Genomic DNA, 23,369 nt, shown 5'->3' with positions numbered 1-23,369 from the left:
ATTAATTAATAGATAAATCCAAGTTAATTACGTATACCTAGTGGAATGACTTATTCATAATTCCAAAGGTTTTCATAAACTTTGCACGGACGAACCATTATGAGCAATGTTTTTGTTTAAACAAAAGTCCAATACATCAACATCAGATGGAAAAAAAAATATTAAACTTACTCAGCTTGGTGAACCATCTGGTGATCCTCAACTCTTTCTTCAGCAACCACGGTAAAACTGAAAAACAAAATGTAGTCCACTCATTAGCAGCGGGCCAGCATGCTTGATTTTTTTTTCTTTCTTTTTTTTTTTGTTATCTATAAATTTCTTGGAGTTCAATCTAGACATGCGTATATCTTGAAATTCTTTTTTTTTTTTTTTTAATTGCCAGGGGACAATGATAGCGTTTACATAATTACATGCATGCATATACTTAAAAGGTCTGTGTCGTCCCAGTAATTTCCAGGTCTTTTCCTACTCCATTAACTGACGTCAGTTCTCCCGTGCTCTCTACGTGCAACCCACACATAGATAAGTGTCTCCATCCAGCTCTAACGATATAAAATTATTAAATATTTATTTATAAAAATATACTAAAAGTCAATCAAATTTATTATTTTTGATTAACCGTTAATGAATAATATTTTACGAAAAATATTAAAAGTCATTAGAATTTATTGTTTTTAGCCATCATTTAACTATTAATTTAATTTTTTTAATTTTATTTTTTTAGTATAACAATTTAATAATATATTTTATTTCATATTTTAAAATATTAATGACTAACTGGTGATAAAAAATAATAAATACTGATGATTCTCTAATATTTCTCATATTTAAAACTGCAGATTAAAAATATGTTGTTAAATTATTAAACTAAAAAAATTAAATTTATAATTAAAAATGTTAATTAAAAATAATAAATTCATTTGGTTCTTAAATTTTTCTTTTATTAATTTTTATATTATATAAATTTAATACTAGATTAAAAATTATATTGTGATTGAAACAACTCACAAGGTATGAATGTAGAAAGATTTTTATGTTGTGTTTTTTAAATAATTGTACTCTTAAGAAAACAAAGAAATTAAATGAGAGCTTAAGACAAAAATGGAAGTTGGAGAAAAGTAATCGCCCGACAGATAGCCCCAGCATTAGGGGCCTGGGCCATGGGATATCAAATATTAAAAAGAAGGCTTTTAGAAAAAGATGTTAAAAACGATTTTTTTTAAGTTTTTTTTTTTAAAAATTAAAATTTAACACATATAATTAATTAAATTATATTATTTTTATTAAAATTAGACTAAATAAATTAATTTAATCAAAAAATTAATAAATTAAATTTTAAATTGATATAAATTAATATTTTTTATAAAAAAATTATAATATTTTTTTTATAAAAAATAATTAAAATATTTATATTATTATTATTATTATTTATATATATATATATATATATATTAATTTTAAAAATTTTAAATTCTAACCTTACGAAAGAGAAAAAAAGAATTAAAATTTAAAATTTTTAAAATTAATATATATAATAAGAATATTTTGGTTATTTTTTATAATAAAAATATTGTAGTAATTTTTTATAAAAAATAATATTAATTTAGATTTATTCAAAATTTAATTTATTATTTTTTGATTAAATTAATTTATTTAATCTAATTTTAATAAAAATAATATAATTTAATCAATTATATATGTTAAATTTTAATTATTAAAAAATATCTTTAAAAATAAAGACGTTTGAGACGTGTTGGAGCTCCCAATCTAAAAAGCTAAGTGACGCAGTTAGTCATAAAAAACGCGCATATACTCGCTATAAATATATTTATATAAACCGGCTATATACATCAGTATTCAGCAAACATGAAGGTATAACTTTACTTTTCTTTTATTAATTAACTATAGATCTACCCAAATTAAAGGCTATGTGTTGATCTGCATGCAGCAAAAAATAGTAATAGAGGTCACAATGGAGAATGACAAATGGAGAAGTAAGGCTCTGAAAACTGCTTCAGAGGAAAAAGGTGGGTGAATAATCTCATGCATGATGCGTACCATTCGTTTTTCAATAAGGTTAATTTTCATGTCGCACAGGCGTGACTTCGGTATCAGTGAATGGTGATAACAAATTGGAAGTGATTGGTGACAACGTGAACACGGTTTGCCTTGCTAAGCAGCTCAGCAAGAAGTTTTGCTCAGTCAAAATCCTCTCTGTGGAAGTACTGAAACCTCCCAAAGAAGAAGAAGAAGAAGAAGAAGAAGAAGAAGAAGTAGAAGAAGCAGAAAACCCTTCTCGTGGTGATGATGACGGTTGTGGTTGCGGCGGTGGTGACGGCAACATCCCTTTCATACCGGGACGGTATTATCCACCGTGTGATCGGGTGGTGGTTGTCGTCTGTGATTCATACAATGACTGTTATGAACCTGGTTGCACTATCTTCTGATGATGGATGGATATTCACCACCACGCCAATAATATACTGCAGGGCTACTGCATCTATATATATATATATATATATGGTTTAATAAAAATTAGACAAGTGATTATTCGAAAACTCATCAAGTTTTTGCTAAACTATAGACATAATGCAAGAATCTTAATCATCCATCTTGTATGGTTTCACGTACAATACTAGATAAATGATTATTAAAATCTTGGTTCCTGTCTATATTTAACACAAAGACATGAGTTTATGAATCTGTCTTTGTTAATATTCCAATACTATAATTCCTCGAACAAGCATGCACGTACACTTGAATAATTAGGGTTGATTTAGTTGAATACCCTTGTGTTCAACTTTCCTTATCATTATTAGGGTTGATTCAGTTGGACAATCCTTAGTTATATATATATATATATATATATATATATATATATATATATATATATATATATATATATATATAACCATATACTATAAGACCAAGTCATTTTAATAATTAAATTTAACTAAATTAGTCTAATGTAGTGATTGATAATAAAAAATTTTAGTTAAAAAAAAAGAAGAAAAATTATAAGAAGAATAAAAAAGACTTAATTAAATTTGATTAAAAATAATTTATTTACCTAATATTTTTTTTTTAAAAGTATAGTTAGGTCTCATGTTCAATAAATGGTTAATTGTATATTTCCCTGGACAACGTATCAAATCACACAATGGGGTCATCTTCGCTTACTTTTAAGCTGTGTTTAATAATTTTTTGTGCGTAATATATGTGGTGGCTTAGGACTTTCTTTATTGAAAGTAATTAATTTAGATCGGTGGAATAGTTAATTTATTTATCTATTTAAATAAATATTAAAAAATTTAAATTTTATTTTATATATGCAATAATTTGTTAATAAGTAATAGATTATTTTAAATAGAATTTTGATTTGCATAAATTAGTCGTTATTCGATTCAAATTAAAAAATACTGTAAATAAAAAAAATATTTTAATTAAAAGCATTTTTACTTATCCAAAATAAAAAACAGTTATGCTAAATATATATTCTTTTAGATTACTTTTAATTTTAAAAATAGGATAAGATAAGACATTAAAGATAAAATACAAAAATTAATATTTTTATATTTTTTTTTAATGATAAAATGAATATAAAATAAAATAAATACCAAAAAATACAATTTATTTTTATTTTTTCTTTCATACAAAATTTAAAAAGAAAAATAAATTCGTAAAAAATGTAATTATAAAATATTGGTATTAACAATAGAAAGAAAAAAATAAATTATTTCCATCCAATATCTTTATGGTTTTTTTTTTACAAGAAAAACAAAAAATATGCTAAATTCAATATTTCATAACACAGTAATAGTTTTATTTATATCTTATTTGTCAAATACGATTTTATATCTCTGTATCATATTTTAGTGTGACATGTTTGTAATCAAACGCTCCCTTACCCGTATAGTTTTATGGTTGACACTGCATTTATAGTTTATACATTCAAATTTGTTTATTCCTCTTCATCTTAATTCTCTGAGGTCACTTTCTTGCCGTCTTCATCTAGCTTCAATAGTTTAACCAAATTGAATAAAGTATGAAATAATCAAACAGATCCAAACTTAAAAGATCAAATATTAGTGTTACAAGTTCAAATACCATAATTTGAGAAAGGAGGAAGAGGAGGGAGGCAACAATTACATGTTCCAATGGTTTGTTTAGCGTAAAAATTTATTAACATGGTTTTAAACTGTAAAACCTGATTAAAAATCAAATAAAACTAGAGAAAAGTCAATGACTACCCTATATACATGTGGCCACCTCTTTAAACTTTTTTTTTTTTTTTTTTACCGATTCATGTCTCTAACGTGGAGATTAATTAGAAATGGTTGGTTAAGACAAATTGACTTTAAATAAAGACGACTTGGCAGCACATGCTGCATGCAGCAACTTGCTATACTTTTGTTCATTCTAATATTATCTTACTTTAATTATGTCCAGAAACAATAAGCCTTTAGCACAATTCGATCGAGTTCACTAATACTCAATCTGATGAGGGCCTATTATTCACAAGAGATCATTGTTTTGGGAAACAAACCAGACAAGCCAGTTGAACTGAAAAAAATTCTAAAACCGATGCCTATAGTAATTCGAGTTGGGAGCAGATTTATTTGAAGAAATATAATTTTTTACAATAATGTTTGAGAAGCAATAAAAAATTAATATAAATTTACTTTATTTATTATTTATTAATTTCAATAATTAATAAATACTAAGTTTTAGCTATTTTAGCTGATTTTTATTGTTTCCCTAAATATTACCAAATTTTTTATAATTATATGTCTTTTTTTTAACTTAAATTAAAAAAAAATAGTACCATAATATGATATTAAAATTTATATGACTAAAATTAAGGTTTAGAGTTTGATTTTTATTGAACCAACAAAAAAAAATTAAACATAAGACAACCAGAAAAAAAAAATCTTACTTTAAGAGATATTTTAAAAATATAATCATTCATGTATTTTATTCTATCATCTTAAACTTTAAAAAAAAAATAGTACTAACACACATAAAAAAATTTAAATATTATATAAACCTATATATTTTAGAACGAAAAATATTAAGAATTAAAATTAAAATTTAAAATATTAGTCAAATATTAATTAAAAATAATAATTTTATTAATCATGTAATATTACTCTTTTGGAATGGCCATATACCTTCTCCTAAAAAAGTAATTGACTTTCCAAAAAAATTTGCATGATTTTTATTATTTCATTTGCAAAGAATTAAGGTGAATTTTAGTATACAGACCAAAAAGTCATACAGATTTAAAGATATGCTTACACCACACTTTCTAAAGCCACGCTTTTCACTTTAAACCGTAACTCTTCATAAAGAAAAGCGTCACCTAATAGAAAAAAGTAAATTAGAAGATTTAAGAGAAGAAATAATTAAGTTATCAAAATTAATAGATCAAAAATTAATGATTTTAACTAATGTTAACTGTAATGACACCGAATTCTTAAAATCAATACAAAATGATTTTTTTCAAAATCTTTATTTTACTATAAGTTTTATTGAAGGACTTCAAAAACCTGAAAAAACTTATTTTTCACACGGAATTTCTAAGAAATGTTACCATAGAAATGATTCCCCACATCTTTATCATACTTTTAAACCACAATTAAATTCTATAGTAGATATGCTTGAAGAAATATTAGTATCCATAAAATTTCAAAGAAATAAGGAAAAAGAGAATCCTAAAGAAGAAAATTTTCAAAATATAATCAACATAACAGATTTAAAAGTAAAACCACCACTAAAATTATGAATATTGAAGAAAAATTAGAAGAAGTTACAATGCTTTTTAAACAATTAAAAATGGCTCAAAAAAATAATATTATGGAACAGGGTTTTCAAATAGAAGAAGAATGAGTAAATTCTGAAAATATAGAAAATGAAGAACATATCCTAGATTATTCAAGTGATGAAGAACCAGCAATTCCAATACAAGTAAAAAATGAAGCTGGAACATCTAAGGATAATCAATCTCAATTTAAATGGGAGACAGGTTTTGATAATTATGCTTTTAAAAAAGGGTTTATAAATAAAGAATCAAAATATACAAAAATACCATCAAAATACGTTCCTAAAATCCAGAAAATGGAAGGAGAAAGAATGCTTGATTTAGACTGTAAAAAGAATGAAAAAGAAATTTTCGAAAACTGATTGAATTCCTTCTTATTAGAAGCCTTTACTAATCCAAAACTTAGTGAATTGTCTGGAAGAGACATTTGGAATTACATAGGGTTTCATACTAAAGGAGCTATAAGAGATTATATGACATCAATAGAAAACCAATTAATAGAAGAATTAGCAACAAAAATAACAGCTTATGATAAGATATTATATATAATGATGATTCTATATAAAGAATTTTTTGGAAAAAATATTATAGATCATAGACAAGAAGTCTATAATAAAGAATATCAAGAAGCAAAAAATCATTTAGCTAACATTCAGATATATGATTTATGTAATGTGGAGTATTATATATGTGAATATAGAATACATTATTACAAATTAAAAGAAGATAAAAATCATTATCTTAGTATGTATATAACAAAACTTCCATATCCTGCTAATGAATTTATAATGGGAAGATTTATAAGAGAAATAAATAGAGGGACAATTGAAAATAATTTTGGAGGAGCAACCTCTGCAATAAGAGAGGAAATAAAAGAACGTTGTATGCAAGAAGCAACTCAAAAAAGATTTGCAAATATAATTAGAACTTGCTGTCAGGATAATGAAGAGATATCTCAAAAATATGGTCTTAATAAAAATTTTCAAAGAAAAAGAAAATATCAATTTAGAAAAAGAAAATACTATCCAAACTGGAGAAAAAAGAGGTATTTTAGAAAGAGAAATAACAATACAAACAAAAGACAAAAAAATGACTATTGTCCAAATAAAAAAGAAAATTGTAAGTGTTGGTATTGCCAAGAAGAAGGACACTATGCAAATGAATGTCCAAAAAAGAAGGATAAAAAGGATCTTACCAAACAAATAGAAATTACTAAGTCTTGTTTCATGGAACCATTAGAAGAATCTGATGATAACTTAGACTATATTTTTGAATATGTCTCGGAAACAGACTCAGAGACTGAGTAATAATGCCACATTTATTACCATAAAAATATCAGAAAAATTCATAAATGCTTTCATAGATACTGGAGCAACACAATGCTTTGCTAGTACAAATATAAAACTTGATTGGAAAAAATTAAAGAAACCATTAAGAGTTAGAATAGCTGACAAATCAATACATAAAATTGACCAAAAAGCAGAGATGGCTGAAATTTTTATTCAAAATTATAGGTTCATTGTTCCATCTATATATATGTTAGATTCTGGAATGGATTTTATCATAGGAAATAACTTTTTAAAGCTATATCATCCATTCATTCAAGAATTAACATATATAGTTTTAAAAGCTCCACACGATTCTTCAATAAATCAAAAATTAAAACGTATAAAAATACCAACTACTACTATAGATAAGATCTTAAAATTTAAAATATTTTTTATATTAGAAACATGTTATTTAAATTTATACTTTCAGATAAATATCCCAAAAAATAATCTTGAAATAAAGATAGAAGAACTTTTGGATGAAATTTGTGCTGAAAATCCTTTAGATATTAAAAATACAAATAACGAATTAGTAAGCATTAAATTAAAAGATCCTACAAAAGAGATAAACGTTCCAAATAAAATTCCTTATTCCGCAAGAGATAGAGAAGAGTTCTCATTAGAATGTAGAGATCTTTTGGAAAAAGGAATTATAAGATTAAGTAAAAGTTCTCATGCGGCTCCAGCCTTTTATGTCGAAAACAATAATGAAATTAAAAGGGAAAAACGAAGAATGGTTATTAACTATAAGAAGATGAATAAAGCAACTATTGGTGATGCCCATAAACTTCCAAGAAAAGATTCTATTTTAGAAAAAATCAAAGGAGCAACTTGGTTTTCATCTCTTGATGCAAAATCAGGATATTGGCAACTTCGTTTAGACGAAGAAACAAAGAAATTAACTGCTTTTACTTGCCCAACAAAAGAATCAACAAGTGTGTTGCTCTATGAATGGAATGTATTACCATTCGGATTAAAACAAGCCCCAGGTATTTATCAAAGATTTATGGAAGAAAATCTAAAAGAGTTAAATGAATTTGTTTTAGTGTACATTGATGATATACTAATTTTTACAAAACAGGATAAAGAAGATCATCTTCAAAAATTATTAATAGTTTTAGAAAGATGTAAAGAAAAAGGATTAGTTCTTAGCAAAAAGAAAGCAAGAATAGCAAAACAAGAAATAGAGTTTCTTGGATTAATTCTATCCACTCAAGAAAAGCTAAAACTTCAACCAAATGTTCTAGAAAAGGTAAATTTATTTCCTAATAAAATAGAAGATAGAAAATAATTACAAAGATTTTTAGGGTGTATAAATTATATTTCTGATCAAGGATTTTTAAAGAATATAACAGAATACACTAAAAGCTTATTTCCAAAAATAAGTACTAAAAAAGAATGAAAATGGGATGAAAAAGATAGTATGCAAATTCAAAAAATTAAAGAATTATGTGAAAAACTTCCAGAACTTTATATTCCAGAAGAAAATGACTACTTAATAGTAGAAACAGATGCTTCAGACATAACCTGGTCAGGATGTCTAAAAGCTAAGAAAGCTATAAAAAGTTTGGAACAAGAAAAAGAATCACTAGATTCTAAATATTCCCCAAAGGAATTACTTTGCAGGTATATTTCAGGGACTTTTACTCCAACAGAACAGAGATATACCACTCATGAAAAGGAAACTCTAGCAGCAATTAAATCTCTTAAGAAATGGAAAATTGATTTACTACCCAGAGAATTTACGTTAAGGACAGATTCAAGTTACCTAACAGGTTTTATACGATATAATTTAAAAGTTGATTATAATCATGGACGATTGGTAAGATGGCAATTATTTTTGTTACAATATCCAATAAAAATTGAATATATTAAGGGTGACAAAAATGTTATTGTAGATACATTAACAAGAGAATGGAGTTCGTCTACAACACATTAGATCAAGAAATTCAAAAATATGAGCAAGAACTCGAAAAATGCAAGCATTGTCAGTAAATAAGGACACAAATCTAATCTCTCAAGAAGGCCATTGAAGCAATGAAATCAACACAGCAAGCAAAACCATCAGAGTTCAGCCAGCTAAGCATGGTGGACAAATCAGGTGAAGAAAAAATTTCAGAAAATAAAACAATTGCTGAAATCATTAAAAAATCCACCCAAGATAAAAAAATATTATGTAATTTATAATGGCCCCATGAAAGGAGTATATGATGCCTGGGAGAAAGCAGCACCATTCACACATCAATCAAGGATAATTCATAAAGGAGGGTTTCTAACACTGGAAGAGGCAAAGGAATCCTTCAGGGAATATGAAGCTCTCCATCCAGAGCAAACCCTAAAAAGAGCAGATAAAGCTCCAATTCAAACCCAGAGAACAGGGATAATCAGAAACATTCCTACAAGGGCTGAAATCAAGGAAAAGAAAAGGGTCTGTAGATCAAATCTCAGAGAAACCCTTAACATAGTCCTGAATTGGACTGAAGAAAAAAGGACAATTTTGGGATATTATCCTATTGCCAAAGAACAACTAACAAAGCTAGTTATATTTCCAGATGCTTCCCCATCTGACACCTATAAGTTTTTTCAGTATGGATTAATTGATACAATCTTAATTTTTAATGATCTAAAAATTATTAGTGAGTTTCCTGTAGGATTCGTTGATGCAGTAAAGAGATTTAAAAATATGATTGACAATGTAAATCCAAGGGATATATCCCTAAAATTTACAAACAGTCAACCTATTTTTAATGAAGAAGAAGAATGCTTGGTTCCAGCACACCAAGTAATATTCATGTCCGTCTTCCCAGAAAATTTTCAACCAATTGATTAGATTCAAGATTTAACGATTTACAGTCATGAAGGAAGGCTAGCCAGCACATTAGCAAGGGTCTTTGAAAGAACTCAAAAAATAACGAAGGAATCTCACACAAGGATTAATTATAAAAGTAGAAATACTCTGCTTGTGTCCAGTAAAAGAAATGAAATTGAAGAAAGAGAGATGAGACTCTTGGTGGAATTTGAATCAGAATTCTACAACTTATCTGGACTTTTAGAAAAGCTCCCTGAAGGGATAAAGAAGAATCTCTGCTATTTGATAAAAGACAGAGAAGACCACAAGTGCCAGCTATGTGCCTCAGAGATATCTGAAGAAAGCAATAATGAAACGGAATCAACTCACATGATAAAGGAAGAAGACAATACATCTGAGGGTCACATGATAAAAGAGGAGGACAGCGCATCTGAAGCATCTCTCAACATTATTGCATAGTGACGTAAGCGCTTAGGTCATAGAGCACCAACAATATAGCTGGTGCAAGAGAACAAACAATGACGTAAGCAATGACGTCATAAGAAGGGTAAGGATGGGAATTGTCCATCAAACCCAACTATTATAAATAGGTTGCTTAGGCAATTGTAGAAATCATCAGACAATAGGAAGCAGGAGGCTAAGAGTACTCATATGCTAGGAGAGCAAGGAGGAAGCTGCTGAGGCGATTCTATAGTCTGAGGAAGAATTTCCTTAGGGAAAAAATAATTCTAAACTCCCCTCTGGAATTAGTATCTACAATCTCTCCACTGGAGACAAAAACACCTTATGTAAAATATACTAAATAAAGGAAGTTTTTCTCCAGAAAGGTACATCTTCATTCTAGTCTTTCAATTATGAATTATTTAGAAAGTTTAGAATTACATTACAAGAAAAAGCGTGTTTATCGACGGCAAAAATCGACGGCTATTTCTGCCGTCGATAATTTTCGACAGCTTGCTGTCGATATTACTAGAAAAAATAATTAAAAATAAAAATATTAAAATCGACGGCCTTGTCGTCGATATTTTTATAATGCATTAATTTATTTCCCTATTATCGTCATATTAGAGGCGAACCAGCAGTCGAAAATAAAATCGACGAATATGGCGTCTATTTTATTATTTTAAATATCGACAACCTTGCCGTCGATAAATTTGAACGGTCTAGATTACCTTCTAAAATGGGATGAATGGTCTAAATTTAATCTATATAATAGACGCCATTTGTGTTGTTTTTTTATATTAAAATCGACGAACGTGTCGTCTATTTTATTATTTTAAATATCGACAACACTGCCGTCGATAAATTTGAACGATCTAGATTACTTTCTAAAATGGAATGGAAGGTCTAAATTTAATTTATATAATAGACGATATGTGTGTTGTTTTTTTTATATTAAAATCGACGATTTTGTCGTCTATTTTATTATTTAAAATATCGACACCTTTGTCGTCGATAAATTTGAATAAAATCGACAAACAGGCCGTCGATTTTTATCACTAAAAACACATTTTCTCAACTCCTGCTTCCAAAGTTCAGAAACGCATGTCTTCCCCAAATTCAAGCTAGGTATTTTTATCCCTAAAAACGCTTTCTCTTCAACACCGCCTCCGTCCGACACCACCACCGGCGACCACCATCGCCTACCCTCTCTCTCTTCCTTCTTCTCTTTCTTCCCCATTTCTCCATTTCTTCGTTCCTGCGTGCGACACCCCTGTTCGTGGAGTCACTCTCTGTCCGCGTCTTCAAGCACCGACAAGCAACCACCAGCGGCGGCGACCTTCTGTGCCACTGCGAGATCACCTCCACCCCACCGCCTCTCCGTTCTTCTTCCTCCTTTCATCAATGCAGGTTCCCTTCCCCTGTTCCCTGTCTTTCTTTTCTTTATTTTCACTGCTTTTTAATTCTGTTTTTAGAAATTTTGGTTAGGCTTAGGTTTGTTAAAACTTGTGTTTCTGGACTGAAATTGTTGTTGGCTGTATCTTTCTGAAATTACTGGGTTGAATGTTGCTTAGATTAAACTGAAATTTACTGTTTTGAACTCTGCACACCACATGTTCGGAGAAATGCCTGAATGGAATTTTTGTATGTAAGGCTTTATTATTATGATTATTATTAGGTTTATTTTTTCAATTTTATAACATTTTGATAGAGTAAAATAGTAAATAGTGAATTGTATCTAACTAGGGAAGAATCTAATAACAAGAATTATATTGATTAGAACGAATGGGTGATATTTGGAATTTACCACAGGAGGAAGAAGGAGGTATCATAGCTGCTTTGAAATTAAGCTATGGTCAAAGAATTGAAAATAGAAATTTCTAATCATATAGAAAGAAGGACAAAGGTGATGGTATAATTATAGATCTTGATAACAAAAATACAATTTTAAAGTTTTAATCCCTTGTCTTGAGTTTTGACTTTAGGAACACAATGTTCCCATTTAAAAAGCTTAATAGACAGTGGAAGAAAAAAGGAAGAGTGTGTAGCTGTTTTAGAGAGTAATAGAAAGGTCAAAGAATAAAAAGAGGAGAAAAATTGGAGAACAGCAGAGTTAGCTGCTTTGATTTGATATGTTTTAGATTAAATGAAATTAAAATTCATAAATTCAGAAGTTGAAGGGATTTTATAACAAAAAGTAGCACATGCACTAACTAACAACCAAATGATATTGATAAAATTTGTAAAGCTGAATAAAACAGAATAAGGAAAGAAAGGGTGGCTGCCAGAATTCTAGGAGGAATAGAAAGATCAAAGAACAAGTGGAGAACAGAAGAGAGTGTTGTTCTACAAGGAAAGTATTTGTATAATATAATCATATGATTGATTAATCTTTGTGTGAAAAGAATCAGAGTGTTCCATTCTGGCTTAAGTGATTGTTTGTTGAAAAAAATATATCCTTATTAATGATTATATTATACAACTTGTGTAAAAGAAAGAGAGTTTCACATTTATACCGTAAAAGGGATAAGCAATAAATCCAAGGAGAAGAATTCAACTATATATCATATTTATACAGTTGGTATACTTAATGTTTTCCCTTGATTGGTCCAATGACATTCCATGAGTTTTTTTTTTTTTTTTGTTAAGCAGGGCATGAAAATGAATCCTCCATATATTAATTAATCGTATAATATAAATAGAATCTTGTTATTTGTTATTTATTTATTATTATTTTAATAATACAATACTATCTTCTGTTATTATATATATGTCTATGTCTATAATCACTTCCCAAGCAAACTAATCAAACCCCCATATCTTTTAAGTGGGTGTTTACTTTTTAACCGATTATTCCATTGAGTGTGGCTTAAGTCACATGCCTTCAAAGATTATGCACTTTCTCATCATTTTTTTGATATATTTGCCATGGATGAGTGATCCATTATTTAGTGGGGCTATCATCACAGGACACAGATCATAGATTTATCTATTTATAATTATGGATCAGTGGTTTTAAAGCTAATATATTATTATTTGGCAATCACTAATCAGCAATCTGATTATGCAAACAGTAATCACTCTCCTTCCCTTTTGAAGTAACTAGTTATAGTGAATAATCATGTTTGCATTAACTAATTATGGGAAAAAAAAAGAATTCAATTAATTGAACCCAAAATCATAAATTTCTCTCAGGTTCTTTCAGACGGTAAGATCAAGACTAATTGGACAGAGTTGTTGCTAGGCCTCACAAAATTTCTGATGTAATTATGTGCTGTCATACTCATATAACATTATCACAAACCTATATGGCACATTTTTTGACATAGGCAAAATGACAGGCATTTCATAATTTGCTTTCAATACAGTTCTTTGATTGCTTCTCTAAGGTGCTCAACTGTATCTCATTTTGGTTTTCAACTACTTTATAAAGTCATCCCACGTCAAATTACTTGTATATTTCTGAATAATATTCAATTTGTATGTTTGCTTCATGAAGATATACAATTATTTATCCTTGAAACTAGCAGGAAATTTAGAGTTATATCTAGAGTTATATCTATAGATTGCAATGATTCCCTGTTCCTAACTATATATTTTGATTTTCTAACAACAACATATACATTTGAAGCAGCTTTCTTAAAAGATTCCCTCTCTCTCTGGTGCTGCAAAGTTAGGGTTTCCTATGACCAGGTACACTACCCTTTTCATTTCTTCAATTATTGCTTGCTGTAATTTCAGCTCAGGTATTAGCAATTGCCAACTTCTGCTTATTCTTCATGTGTTGATTTTGCAATTTGTTATGATATTCGGTTACTGATTAAGCATTTTGTTACTAGCTGATTCTGTTTTCTGGTTTAGCTTCTTGGAGCTTAGTTAGTTTTCTGCTTCTTTGTGAAGTATGAGAAATCATCAATATTGAAAGAATATTCAGTTTTCTGCTACCGAACTCAAGATTCTGATATACTCTTTTGCAATATTTGATATTTCTATGCAGCATTTCATAGTGGGAATTGTAGTGGTGTGGGTCAATAGAATCTTTTGATCAAAGAAACAATAGTGGAGTATTTGGTTCTTCAGCATATACACTATCACAAAGTATTGGTAGAGTTTAAGACTCCCAAAAAAGGTATTCAAGGTTTAACCTTCTACTTTTTTATTTATTATGCATGCTTATCTATACTTACTTATGTATGCTTGTTTGTGTAAACCATTCATAGTAAAAGTATAAATTATATTGATGATAAGATTTATTTGTTGTGGTTTCTCGTTGAATAAAAAAATTAAAAAGTGAATATTATCCTTTTGATATGTAGGAAATTAAATTCATTAATAATGGAAAACCAGAACCGAAGGTGGATGTATGATAGAACATATGATCAGAGGCGGGGTCTTAAACCCAGTTTTATTAAAGGGGTAAATGAATTTGTGGATGTGTGTACTAGAACTCATGAATTTCTCAGAGGAGGTTTAGTTAGGTGTCCATGTGCCAGATGTCAATGTGGGACGTTTAAACAGTTGATCGACATTAAGATTGATCTATATACTCATGGGTTTAAACCTAATTATTGGGTTTGGACAGAGCATGGAGAAGAGATACCCACAGAGAATCAGATTAGGATAGAAGAAGATATTGAAAGTAGCTCTGAATTAGGTGGTGTTACATGGGAAGAAAATTTTGATCGTTATCATGAGATGGTTGTTGATGCTTTGCAACCTGAGTTTCACATGTACATGCAACCAACAGTGGAGGAACCAAATCGAGATGCCAAGAGATTTTATGACCTCTTAGATTCAGTTAGTAAACCCTTGTGGGAAAATTGTATCCATTCACGATTGTCACTTGCTAGTAGGATGCTGAGTATAAAATCAGAGGGAAACCAATCTCAGGGATCTTTTGACTAGTGGGCAACTTTGTTTAGAGAAATGCAAACAACTCCAAATGAAATTCCTGCTAATTACTATGAAGCTAAGAAAATTGTTTCCCAACTTGGATTTAAGGAGGTTAAGATAGATTGTTGTGTCAATGGTTGTATGATATATTACAAAGAGGACAAAGATCTTAGACAATGTAAATTTTGTGGGGAGCAGAGATTTAAGCCTAGGAAGGGAAAAAATAAAGAGGTGTCATATAAAAGAATGCATTATTTGCCATTGATTCCAAGGCTACAAAGGTTGTATGCATCAATGAGTACTGCCCCTCATATGTTGTGGCATCACCAAAATCGCAGAAATGACGACGTGATGACACATCCTTCCCATGGTGAAGCATGGAAACATTTTGATACCAACCATCCTCATTTTGCAAGCGAACCGCGTAATGTTAAACTTGGACTTTGTTCTGATGGGTTTTCTCCTAATGTTCATTTTAGCACACCGTACTCTTGTTGGCCTGTTATAGTTACCCCTTATAACCTTCCACCTCATATGTGTATGAAAGACCCTTTTTTGTTCCTAACGTGCATCATACCCGGAAAAGAAAATCCCAAAGCAAAAATTGATGTTCATCTTCAACCATTGATAGATGAACTTAAAGAGTTATGGGATGAAGGCGTCCTAACATACGACATTCATAGCAAGAGGAATTTTCAGTTAAAGGCTGCATTAATGTGGACAATTAACGATTTTCCTGCTTATGGAATGTTATCTGGTTGGAGTACGGGGGGAAGATTAGCGTGTCCAGTATGCATGGAGGATACCAAGGCCTTTTGGTTAGATTATGGCGGAAAGAATTCATGGTTTGACTGTCACAGGAGATATTTACCTGAAGGTCATCCTTATAGGCGTAATAAAGTTGGTTTTAAGAAGAATGTTGAGGAGGATGAAGGACCTCCTATTAGGCTTAGTGGCGAACAGATCTGGGAAAGAGTTAGACACTATCCTAAAATAGTTGACACAGGAGGACAAGTGAGATTGACCGGATATGGAGTGGAACACAATTGGACCAAAAGGAGTATATTTTGGGATCTCTCATATTGGAAAGATCATTTGGTTCGTCATTGTTTGGATCTAATGCATATTGAGAAGAATTTTTTTGATAACATAATGAATACTGTTATGGATACTGAAAGAACAAAAGACAATGAAAAGGCAAGGTTAGACATGGCTGTGCTTTGTAAGCGACCAGATTTGAATTTGGTGCAGGTACGCGAAGGTCATTGGGCAAAGCCTAAGGGCAACTATGTCTTGACACTCCAACAACGAAAAAATGTTTGTAAATGGGTACAAGAGTTGAAAATGCCAGATGGATATGTTTCAAATTTACAAAGGTGTGTCGATGTCAAAGGAGGAAAATTGTTTGGGATGAAAACTCATGATTGTCATGTATTTATGGAGTGTTTGCTTCCGTTAGCCTTCAAAGAGTTACCAGACCACGTGTGGAAACCGTTGACCGAAATAAGTCAATATTTTAGGGACCTTTGTTCATCTACTCTTCGGGTTAGCGATCTTGTACAAATGGAAGTTAATATTCCTGTTATTTTGTGCAAGTTAGAAAGAATTTTTCCACCAGCTTTTTTCGATGTAATGGAGCATCTACCAGTTCACTTGGCATATGAGGCACGTGTTTGTGGACCAGCTCAGTATAGGTGGATGTATCCCTTTGAGCGTGAAATAGGCACATATAAGATATCAGTGAAGAATCGGGCTAGAGTAGAGGGTTCAATTTGTCAAGCATACCTGGCTAGAGAGACATCAAGTTATTGTTCTTATTACTTTGAGCCACATGTCATGTCTAAGAGAACAAGGCCGAATCGGAATGATGATAGTGGTGTAAGTTCATCTGAGCCTACCCTTTCTATTTTTGATCAACCGGGTATTGCTGGGGGAGCCAACAAAGACAGATGGTTAACTAGTATGGAAATGAAAGCTGCTCATTTACATATCTTGTTGAATTGTCCTGAAGTCGATACATTTAGAAGTCAATACGAGCATATCCATGGGAGCAATAATTCTTTATCCAACTTTCCATCATGGTTCCGTGAGCATGTAAGTTTTTACATTTTGTTGACTGTATCAAAATATGTCAAAGTAAATCTTGTTTTTCTAAATACTATATTTTGTTTGACAAAATCAGGTAAAAAATCCCAGTAATGACATAACTTGTCCTCATTTATTGAGTTTAGCATTCGGGCCAAAAACTAGGGCCACGAGTGTTGGTATGTTCAAGGTTAACGGGTATAGATTTCATACTCCTGAGCATGCATCTGGAAAGAAGACAGATGATACAGGCATATATGTTAAAGGTGATGGAGGGAATGATGCATCTGATTGGTACGGCACTCTTAAAGAGATTTTGATTGTTGAATATCCAAGTCTTGTTAGTTTAAGAGTCACCTTGTTTTACTGTGAGTGGTATGACCCTACTAGGCCTCGGGGAACGCGTAGGCACAAAGACTACAAAATAATTGAAGTATTACCCACTAGAAGATATGGGAGTTACGATCCATTCATTCTTGCGCAAAAAGCTAGACAAGTGTATTACATGCCATATCCACAAGGCTGTAAGTCTAATTGGAAGGTTGTGATTACATGTAAACCATGAAAAATAATGGAGGAGGCACAAAATGAATCTGAAACTGAGGTGTATCAGAATGATGAGCCTCCACATGCTAGGATCATTTCAGAAACCGAGTTTCCACCATCATTAGCATCTACGTCAGGAGATGTTGATATGATACAACTTCAAGTAGCTGACCTCCAGGTTCCTAACGTAAATAATGAGGAGGACGATGACATTGAGAACTATGATGACGATAATGCTTACATTGATGATGATGGAAGTTCAGAATTCTCGGATTGAGGTTTTAGTTGTAAGTTTCCAACTGCCAAAAAATGACATGCAACTCTGTCCAATGACTAAAGTCCAATTGAACTGTGTGATACTGTGATGACTTTGGATTCAAGTCATTTTTGTTTTGTGATTTCTTTTTCTTAATCTGTATATGGAGTTTATCATCAGAATGGTTAATTAATTCGCAATTTGTTTATTTATTATAGGTTTTTTTCCCTTTTGAAATCAAATCTGATTTTGAAAATCGCATGTAGTTAAAATAGAACATAAATAATTATATTTCTAATAACTTTATTTTAATATATATTTTCGAAAACCAAATTCAGATTCTATGATCTCTACCATATCTAGCTATATACCATAAGTAATATTTTAATACAATAACATTCTTAATCTGATTAGAATAAATGATTACATTAAGAATCCTAGTAAAATAAAGAAATAATAGGTGGGGTGTGATGAATATGATTTATGGGTTTTGTTAGGAGCAGCAGATGTTATTATCAGGATCCTGTTGTGTATAATTGTGTCAGCTGGAGGGAAACCGGAGATGCACAATAAGACAATAGAAGGAGCAACCAGATAAATCAAAATAAGTATTAATTTCTTGAACAAATTGATCTGGTTGCTGCACTATGCATAATGTATTGGAAGCATGAAAGAGATAATGGGAAACCAGATTCTGCTGTCAAAATAGAATTGGTTGAAGTTAGTTATGAATTTCCAGATATAGTAATTTAGTTATGTTAGTTACTATGGCAGTTGATGAAGACTAATTGATATATATATATAGCCTCTGACTTAGGTAGAAGACTCGAGGCTTGTAATAATTTTCCAAATACTAAATCAAACTTCAGATTCATTTTTTATTGCTTTCTATTCTCTTCTTCCTCTGCTATTCATTTTTTAATTGCATTTTACTTTAATTAGTATGGATAATAACTTGCTTATTTTAATGTGTACAGGATATGGTTGGTAGAGACGGAGATCGCGGCCGTGGCCGTGGCCGTGGCCGTGGCCGAGGCCGAAAGGGGAGGCCTAGGCTTTCTACTGGTCAGCCCCTTGACTTGCATGCGGATCCATACTCTCTCGTTGGGTCATCATTTGACACGACTGCTCCAACCAATGGGAGACCGCCACCTATTGCTACTACTACCCCCTCCCGTCAGGAGCCTCAGATACAAATGATGCCTACTCCGGGTGTGCCAAGATCATGCACTCAACAAGCCAATGAACCTTTCAATACTGCCTCACATAGTGTGCAGAGTGATCCAGCTATTGTAGCTCCCAGTCGACCAGGATCTTGTGGGGAAAGACAAACCACATCTAATAGTACCCAAGATGCTCAGGGTCAAGGAGCATCCACTGCCACTGGTCACTCCAGCACAAGTGCTCCAAAGCTTAGATATGATGGTGCCAAATGGTTTGTTATTTGCTTTAAATTTTATGAATAACATGTCTCATTTTTACTAAGTAATATGTCATTATCATTTTTTTGGTTTTTGATGTAGTTGGCACCCACCTAAGCTTGGATTGAAGCGTATTTCTCAGGTTTTTAAAGAAAACTACAACAAGCCTTGGCTGAGTTTTGATGAGGCAGATGATGATATTCGGAAAATATGGTGGACTGAGTGGAGGGTAAATTTTATCTACCTTGTTTTACTGTGTTAATGAACTCTCTTCTGCTTCATTTGATTATTAAAGCCTAATATTGTTGAAGTTTACCCCTGCTGCCATCCATGTGCAAACCTTTGATTTGAATTTAAATCTTCACAAACATCAAACATGACACCCATTGGATTCTCGACAATAGTACTATTAAACTAATTTTATCTAAACCTCATTATTGTTTTTTGTTTTATCCTAATATTTTACATAATTTTGCTATTAGAGAGAATTCTGATATCTTTAGATTATTATTACTTGTTAAACTCAGCATTACTTGTTATTTATTTATCAACAAAATAAATTTGTATCTGTTCAGAGGCTAAATTTTATTCCAATGATTTTTTTAAAATAGAAATGCTTTGACATTATTGATACGGAAGAGGATGATATCTATCAAGCTTGGAGGTTTAGGGCTGCCAAGCGCTTGCGAGGTATGCTCCATGCCATTCGCAAAAAAGGTGCCCGTCCATATTGGATCCCACCAGAAGTTCTTGGTGAATTGATGAGACGTTGGAACACTGATGCCTATAGACAATTACAGGCAAGAAATACAACTGCCAGGAAATCGACTCGAGGTACTTCTCTTCACACTGCAGGAGGCACCACCTTTCCAGAAGCGAGGTTACGCTTAGTAAGTTGCTTATAGAATTTGTAATTTATATTTATATTATACAGAATTTGAATATAAATTGATAAAATAAATAATATGTATTTGCATGCACTATACATAGAAAGGACACAGTATATGGATCATCATCACACTTCATGCTGATATCATCAAGCTGCTATTTTCCAAATATACAAAGATGAGAGCTTTTTGTTTTGCTAGCAAGCACAGTGGGAAGTGGGAACTGCACATAACATATCTCCCATCCCACACATGAAAACAAAGCAATCATCAATTATTTCTTTGGAAGAGGGAGTTTAACTGATTTCCTTGGCCCATTTGCTGGACCCCACATTATTTATTTATTTATATAATTAATCAATTATTAAATCTTGCAGGAGAAAGAAACAAGTACATTAAACATTTAACAATGAACTACTACTTTGCTTATAACTTTTCCAACCATTAATCTTGGTTTTCTTCTGATTTAGTAAGTCAGCACCGAGCAATAATATTTATTCCATTAAAGTAGACATCATTATTTTGTCTCTGATGACTAAGCCAAGGTTTTCTAACTCCAATTATGATCATGCTTCATAGTTAATTATTATGCTTATGCATGTAAGAGTGTTACTTAATTACTGTATGCAGTCTTCTAAGTAAGTCATTATCTATTTATCTTGTGCTTCATGAATTGCAAGACATGATGTTGGGGGCCATTGAAGGGTACCTAAGTACCTTTTTTTTTATTATGGCATAATGACCAATTTGGATTATTACTGAAGTAGACATATGCTCTATAAGTTGGTACCAAAAGAGAGTGAAATCTGGTTGTGCTTTGGTAAGCCTTAATCAATAGAGAGTGAAATCTGTTCTTAATAATGATCTTGATCTAGTTTCTTCTTGAATTGATGCAAACTGCTGAGTTTTATTTTCTGCTTAATCAATTGCTTAGTACAATACATCCCATATTACATGATAATTTGGTTACATTATGTAGAATCATTCACTTGGAAGACAATCACGTATGGATGAGTTTTTTGAGCACACTCATACTCGCAAAGAGGATAGGACTCAATGGGTTGATGAACACTCCCGAAAGACAAAGGTAACTTACCTTTATTAATTGTAACTATTTTGTTATCTAATTATTATACATTATTAATACTTATAGTAGTTTATCAATAATTTCTCCTCATTGTAGGATATATTTCAAGAGCGTATGTTTCAGGCTGACCAAGAGCGGCAGGCTGCTATAGAGGCTGGTGTAATTGATCCACCGCCTGTCTCTGAGGAAAGCATATGGATTGAGACAGTGGGTGGAAAACAAAGAGGTAGGGTATATGGCATGGGTGAGGTAAGGGACTCTTCCATGGTGCGGCCTCGAGTTGATGGGCCAACCACGACCACCAGCGCTGATGTTTTGGATCTTAGAGAACGAATCATAATACTCAATAGGGAAGTTGAACAACATGCCGCTAAATATAGAGAGCTTGAAGACCGCTACCAAAGGGAGAAAAGAGAGTGGCAACAGACTGTTGAATCCTTGCGTGAGGATCTCAACACCAGTAACTCACAGATGGATCAATTTAGTCATCAGTTGAGCAGTTTGACTGAGTATGTGAGAGCCATGGGTCCTAGTAGTTCTGGATCACGTGTTCCCCCACCTCCTCCTTTTACTTTCCCAAGCTCTCAGAAAAGCACAGCCCCAGCCCCAGTCCCAACCCCAACCCCAGGTAGAAAACTTCCACCTATTCTGCAGCGACCAGGACAACCACAGAGTTCTCAAAGGGAGGATGATTCTGACGACGATTTTGATGACTTAGATGATTATTTAGACGAGTATGAGTAGGTTATTTAATTACTTTACTTTGAATATTTTGTATTATTAGTAGATTGCAATTTAAACGAATATAAGTCTAAGTTTAGTTATTTATCTTGTCTTGAGTCTTTATGTTAGAGGGTTATTTATTATTTTGATAAGTTTGTAAACTCATTATCTAATATTTAGTATAAATTTTATTTTTATATTTAAAAGTTTATTTGTCTTGTTATCTAATATTCTGTTTAAATTTTATTTTATATTTAAAAGTTTATTTATATTAACGGTTTACTATTTTTCAAATAGAAAAAAAAATTAAAACATATAACTATTAAAATCGACGGCAATGTTGTCGATTTTATTCAAGCTTATATCAACGGCTTTAGCGTCGATTTTATTAAACATATTATAGACAACAATGATGTTGATTTTATTAAGTTAAATATCGACGGCAACAGTGTCGATTTTATTAAACATATTATAGACAGTAATGTTGTTGATTTTATTAAGTTAAATATCGACAAAAAGGCTGTCGATTTTATTAAATCAATTATCGACAGAAAGGACGTCGATTTTAAATAATAATATCGACGGCAATGTTGTCGATTTTATTAAGAATGTAAAATTCTCACACCCATATTACAGACGGAATGGACGTCGATTTTATTAGATTATTATCGACGGCTATGAAAGCCGTCGATTTTATTAGCATTTTGAAAAATCGACAGGCTTTATAGCGACCAACTGCGCCGTTTATTTTGCCGTCGAATTTCAATATTATCAACGGCTAAGCCGTCGATTTGGCCGTCGATTTTAACGACGTTTCTTGTAGTGTTAGCAGGAGAATCTGATTATTATAGATTAACTGCTTTATTAGATAATGAAAAACAGGTTGTTCTAAAAACAGAATTAAATCTCAAATCAAATGAAAATTTTAATAAACAAAATCTTTTAAAAGAAGTTTTTAATAGAAAAAATATAATATACTATGGAAAAATTCAACTAGAAGCCCCTATAAAGATAAAATCCGCCAATGGAGAACTTGAAATAGCTTTGATAAATGATGAAGAATTGAGTAAAC

General features: G+C 31.2%; 3 protein-coding genes across 3 annotated transcripts; all 3 read left to right on the top strand.

Annotated features, from left to right (window-relative positions):
- The first annotated feature begins 1,826 nt into the window (after nt 1-1,826).
- On the top strand, nt 1,827-2,765 carry LOC112747212 (heavy metal-associated isoprenylated plant protein 16-like). Its single transcript, XM_072217090.1, has 3 exons — nt 1,827-1,872; nt 1,949-2,027; nt 2,098-2,765. The coding sequence occupies exons 1-3, from the start codon at nt 1,867-1,869 to the stop codon at nt 2,445-2,447; spliced, it is 435 nt and encodes a 144-aa protein (XP_072073191.1). The 5' UTR covers nt 1,827-1,866; the 3' UTR covers nt 2,448-2,765.
- An 8,688-nt stretch (nt 2,766-11,453) lies between these two features.
- LOC112751059 (uncharacterized) lies at nt 11,454-22,496 on the top strand. The gene is made up of 8 exons (XM_025800053.3): nt 11,454-11,809; nt 14,034-14,092; nt 14,397-14,528; nt 19,157-19,614; nt 19,703-19,829; nt 20,212-20,490; nt 21,467-21,574; nt 21,671-22,496. Exons 4-8 carry the CDS (start codon nt 19,160-19,162, stop codon nt 22,316-22,318), a joined length of 1,617 nt encoding a protein of 538 aa, XP_025655838.2. The 5' UTR covers nt 11,454-11,809; nt 14,034-14,092; nt 14,397-14,528; nt 19,157-19,159; the 3' UTR covers nt 22,319-22,496.
- Nucleotides 15,326-17,942, top strand: LOC112749133 (uncharacterized). The gene is made up of 2 exons (XM_025797401.1): nt 15,326-17,386; nt 17,475-17,942. The coding sequence occupies exons 1-2, from the start codon at nt 15,326-15,328 to the stop codon at nt 17,940-17,942; spliced, it is 2,529 nt and encodes an 842-aa protein (XP_025653186.1).
- Nucleotides 22,497-23,369: the final 873 nt, after the last annotated feature.

The sequence above is a fragment of the Arachis hypogaea genome, chromosome 15 (assembly GCF_003086295.3).
Source record: "Arachis hypogaea cultivar Tifrunner chromosome 15, arahy.Tifrunner.gnm2.J5K5, whole genome shotgun sequence".
In the NCBI taxonomy this organism is placed as follows: Eukaryota; Viridiplantae; Streptophyta; class Magnoliopsida; order Fabales; family Fabaceae; genus Arachis; species Arachis hypogaea.
This window is presented reverse-complemented; position numbering and strand designations above follow the sequence as displayed.